This window comes from Nicotiana sylvestris, chromosome 5 (genome assembly GCF_000393655.2).
Source record: "Nicotiana sylvestris chromosome 5, ASM39365v2, whole genome shotgun sequence".
Taxonomy (NCBI): domain Eukaryota; kingdom Viridiplantae; phylum Streptophyta; class Magnoliopsida; order Solanales; family Solanaceae; genus Nicotiana; species Nicotiana sylvestris.
This window is the reverse complement of record NC_091061.1, coordinates 182,274,666-182,279,590: the sequence shown is the minus strand read 5'-3', so window position 1 is coordinate 182,279,590 and position 4,925 is coordinate 182,274,666. Positions and strand designations below refer to the sequence as shown.

Here is a 4,925-nt window from a genome sequence, read left to right as displayed (position 1 = left end):
GAAAGATTATGACATCAATATCCTTTATCACCCGGGCAAAGCTAATGTGGTAGCAGATGCACTTAGTAGGAAGTCAATGGGCGTTTTGGCCCATCTTGCAGACCAAAGGCGATCTTTGGGTCGAGAAATTCAAAAACTAGCAAATGATGAATTAGATTGGATGAGACCGAAGAAGGAGATATAACTGCTTATGCCTTAGCGCAATCCTCCCTTGTTGCGCATGTTAATGCTAAGCAAGACGAAGATCCGTACTTAGTGAAATTAAAAGAAGGAGTCAGAAACAAAGAAATCACTGCTTTCACTCTAGGAAGTGACAGAGTTTTGAAGTTGAATGATCGGTTATGTGTGCCTGATGTAGATGGTCTTAGGAAGGCCATAATGGAGGAAGCTCACAGTTCCAGGTACTCCATCCACCCAGGTGCTACCAAAATTTATCTAGATTTGAAAGAGTTGTATTGGTGGAAAGGCATGAAGAAACAAGTAGCAGATCATCTGGCTAAATGTTTAAATTGCCAGCAAGTCAAAGCCGAGTATCAGAGGCATGATGGCCTAGCTCAAGACATAGAGATACCACAGTGGAAGTGGGAGATGATTAATATGGATTTCGTAGTAGGTCTACCTCGCACATACTGTAAGCATGATTCAATTTGGGTTATTGTAGACCGACTGACAAAGTCCACACATTTCCTACCAGTAAAGACAACAGATTCTGCAGAGCAGTATGCGCAGTTGTACATCAAAGAAATAGTCCGATTGCATGGTACTCCAGTTTCAATCATATCAGACAGAGGCCCTCAGTTCACAGCTCATTTTTGGCAAGCATTTCAGAAAAGATTAGGTACCAAGGTCAATTTAAGCACCGCTTTCATTCACAGACCGATGGCCAGGCAGAAAAGACCATTCAGACTCTCGAAGATATGTTGCATGCCTGTGTTATAGATTTTGGAGGTAACTGGGATAATCACTTGCCACTTATAGAATTTGCTTAAAATAACACCTATCAGGATAGCATTGGTATGGCTCCTTATGAGGCATTGTATGGGCGAAGATGTAGGTTTCCAGTGGGTTGGTTTGAACCAGCATATGTGACGTTGATTGGTCCAGAGTTTGTTTGTGAGGCCTTGGAGAAAGTTCAGCTAATTAGAGAAAGACTTAAAGCGGCTCAGAGTCATCAAAAGTTTTATTCTGACAAGAGGCATCGTGAGTTAGAGTTCATGGTTGGTGATAAGGTGTTTTTGAAAGTTTTACCGATGAAAGGAGTTATGAGGTTTGGTAAGAAAGGGAAACTTAGCCCTAGATTTATCGGACCTTATGAAATTCTAGAAAAGAAAGGAAATGTGGCTTATAGGCTAGCGCTACCCATTGAGTTGTCCTTTGTTCATCCTGTCTTTCATGTGTCTATGCTTAGAAAGTACATTCATGATGAGTCGCATATAATACCCGCCGATACCATAGAAATTAAAGCAGGTTTGACTTATGAAGAGGTACCTATAGAAATTCTCGATAGGCAAGTAAGAAAGTTGAGAACAAAAGATATAGCATCGGTAAAAGTTTTGTGGAGTAATCATGATTCAAAAGAAGCTACGTGGGAGGTCAAGGAAGATATGAGGAAGAAGTATCCTTATTTATTTGAGTAACAAGGTATGTGAACCTAGGTTTAGCTTGACCTTTATATTTCATTTATTAAATACAAGTTAGCAAGTGTTTATGTCCTTCCTAAATTATACTTATTTGTTTTAGTAATTTAGTTATTCCATAGTATATTTAATTCATTAAAGTAATTTACTTGCGCTAAAGTGTTGTGCGTTAGATTCTTGTAAGTTATTATGGTGCCTCCTTGCCGGAGTGTGAGTAATTAATTTATGAGCTGTGTATGGTGCCTATGAATGGCCTGTTATGGTATATTTGGTTGTTATTGGTGTAGTTGTGCTATTTGTGACAGATATATTTTTTGGATAGTCCAATTTACAAAGGAAATTCTGCCGAAATTTTTGAAAATTTAGGGAGTTAGCCAACTTTTTGAGTCCCTTGGAAGAGTGGTGTAATGACCCGAATTTTTCGTTCAAAGAATTAGCATTCCGTTCAACGGCTTAAGACCTCAAGAAGCTTCATAATGTGTATTATGACTTTCGCGTGCGATTGATTTTGGTTTTCGAATTATTCAAGACTTAATTGAAAGAACAATATATTATTGTTTTGGAAGCTTAAGTGAAAAGAGTTGACCGGAGTTTAACTTTTGTGCAAACGACCCCGGAATAGAACTTTGATGGTTCCAATAGCTCTCATGATTTTTTTTCGGACTTAGACACATGATCGGAATTGGAGTTAGAAGTCCGTAGAGCAATTCGGCACATTTTGGCGAAATTACAAAATTTACGTGTTCTAATTGTATTATTTTGTATACAAACGAGGACTGATAAAATGATGGATATCAATTGGATATGATAATAAGTGTACGATGAAGATTATAAGTGATATGGGGTTTAAGGAGTGTCCTAAGTCTAAGCCAAGTTGGAAATTTTCATAATACACTAAAGTTGCAAATGAGTACGCACAAGACCTCACTTTGGATGAGCATATCTACATGTATATATATATATATATAAAAGGATTTGTCTGAGGTACAACCTATCAAATTAAATCTCTATGAGTCTAGTTTCCAGAACATCAAACCATTTGTCATTTGGAGGTGTATACAGAAAGTTATGACCGTTTTACTAAAAGGTAGCAGAGCAGGCTATGCAACCTGCGTAGGCTACGCAGCAGGCTACGCAACATGCGTAGCCAAAATAAGAATCTGGCCAAATTGAAAGCCTCCTGCGTGGGTTTCATGTGTAGGCTACGCAAGAAGGCTACGCAGAACTAGAGTTGATTTTTTTAAAGAGCTGAAAACGTGGGTTTAGAGAGAGAATGAGTTAGTTCTTCAACTTAGAATGAATTTTAGAGAGAAGGAGGAGCTCTTCCACCATGGATACACTTCAAGGTAAGTTATTTTGGCATAAAGATGATTATATAACATCACTAAGTGAGAATATTAACATTATTATGGATCAAATTCATAGGAAATGGGTTGAATCTTCAGGAACACCAAAAAGAGAAAAAAATAAGATTCCTCCACCAAAAGATAATCCCTTCACTTGAGCTTCATATATATGTAATATTGGAGTATGAATAGCATATTTATGAGTTTTATTTGAAGTTGTAATGGGATATTGTATGAACCCTAAGGGTGGGTCTTGAAAATGCTATTTTTGGGGAAAGAAGAAGATGAATAGTGAGGAATTGAATGGGGAATCACCATATAGAGTGGGGTAAATGATTTCAACTCGAATTTAGTTAAATTACATGAATCTATTATTGTTTGTATCAACAAATTAGTGTTTTGAGTTAAAAATGGTAGAAAATTTCCATAGACTTGAATTGAGAATTTGAAGGCCCGGTTGTGGTCGGATTTGAGTAATTTTGATATGGTTAGACTTGTGAGGGTATGAGAATTCTGAAGATGTAAATTTTACCCGATTCTGAGACGTGGGCCCGAGGGGCATTTTGGTCATTTTACATAATTTTGCGTATTAGCTTAGAATTTAATTGTAGAATCAGTTACTTGAAGTGTTGTTTACGTCATGAAATTGAATTGACTAGATTTGGGCCATTTGGAGTCGGATACTCGTGGCAAAAAGTGGTGTTTGAGGCTTGAGTTGGCCGTGGAAGTGCGAGGTAAGTGTTTGGTCTATCCTTAGCTTGAGGGATTAGGAGTTGTGCCCTATTTGTTATGTGTTATTTGTTGAGTACGACGTATAGGCATGGTGATGAGTATCTATACGTTGGTGTCAAACATGCCCGTAAGTCTTATACTTTGATTAATCTAACTCTGTTTCGTATTGATGTTGTTGTTTTGATGTTGTATCCCTTGCCGGGATGTTATTGTTTTGATGTTTTATCCCTTGCCAGGATGTTATTGTTTTGATGTTGTTTCCCCTTGCTGGGTTAGAGTGATATATTGTTGATTTCCCCCTAATGGGGCTTTCCTTACAAAATCTGATTTTTCGAATTATATTATGGGATCGTGTGGCGCGTCGTCCACTTATATATGATATTCTGGGATCGTGTGGCATGCTGTCCACTTATATATGATATGAATTGGGATCGTGTGGCACGCCGTCCACTTGGTTATTGGCCTCCATTGCCGGTGACATATTGTGCACTGTGATAAAGATGAATTGGGATCGTGTGGCACGCCATCCACTTATATATGATATTATGGGATCGTGTGGCACGCCGTCCACTTGGTTATTGGCCTTCGTTGCCGGTGACATATTGTGCACTGTGATAAAGATGAATTGGGATCGTGTGGCACGCCGTCCACTTATATATAATATTATGGGATCGTGTGGCACGCCGTCCACTTGGTTATTGGCCTCCGTTGCCGGTGACATATTGTGCACTGTGATAAAGATGAATTGGGATCGTGTGGCATGCCGTCCACTTATATATAATATTATGGGATCGTGTGGCACGCCGTCCACTTGGTTATTGGCCTCCGTTGCCGGTGACATATTGTGCACTGTGATAAGGATGAATTGGGATCGTATGGCATGTCGTCCACTTATATATGATATTATGGGATCGTGTGGCACGCCGTCCACTTGGTTATTGGCCTCCGTTGCCGGTGACATATTGTGCATTGTGCATTGTGATAAGGATGAATTGGGATCGTGTGGCACGCCGTCCACTTATATATGATATTATGGGATCGTGTGTCATGCCGTCCACTTATATATGATGTTATGGGATCGCGTGGCACGTCGTCCACTTATATATGATGTTATGGGATCGTGTGGCACGCCGTCCACTTATATATGATATTCTGGGATCGTGTGGCATGCCGTGCCACACGATGTACAATTCCGTGTCGATTATATTGA

At 39.3% G+C, this 4,925-nt stretch overlaps 1 protein-coding gene across 1 annotated transcript; it reads left to right on the top strand.

Annotated features, from left to right (window-relative positions):
- Positions 1–1,016: 1,016 nt before the first annotated feature.
- LOC138869750 (uncharacterized) lies at positions 1,017–1,637 on the top strand. Its single transcript, XM_070147410.1, has one exon. The coding sequence runs from the start codon at positions 1,017–1,019 to the stop codon at positions 1,635–1,637; it is 621 nt and encodes a 206-aa protein (XP_070003511.1).
- The last annotated feature ends 3,288 nt before the right edge of the window (positions 1,638–4,925 follow it).

Excerpts from the sequence above, each read along its gene's own strand:
- LOC138869750 (XM_070147410.1), top strand. The coding sequence starts at position 1,017 with ATGGCTCCTTATGAGGCATTGTATGGGCGAAGATGTAGGTTTCCAGTG.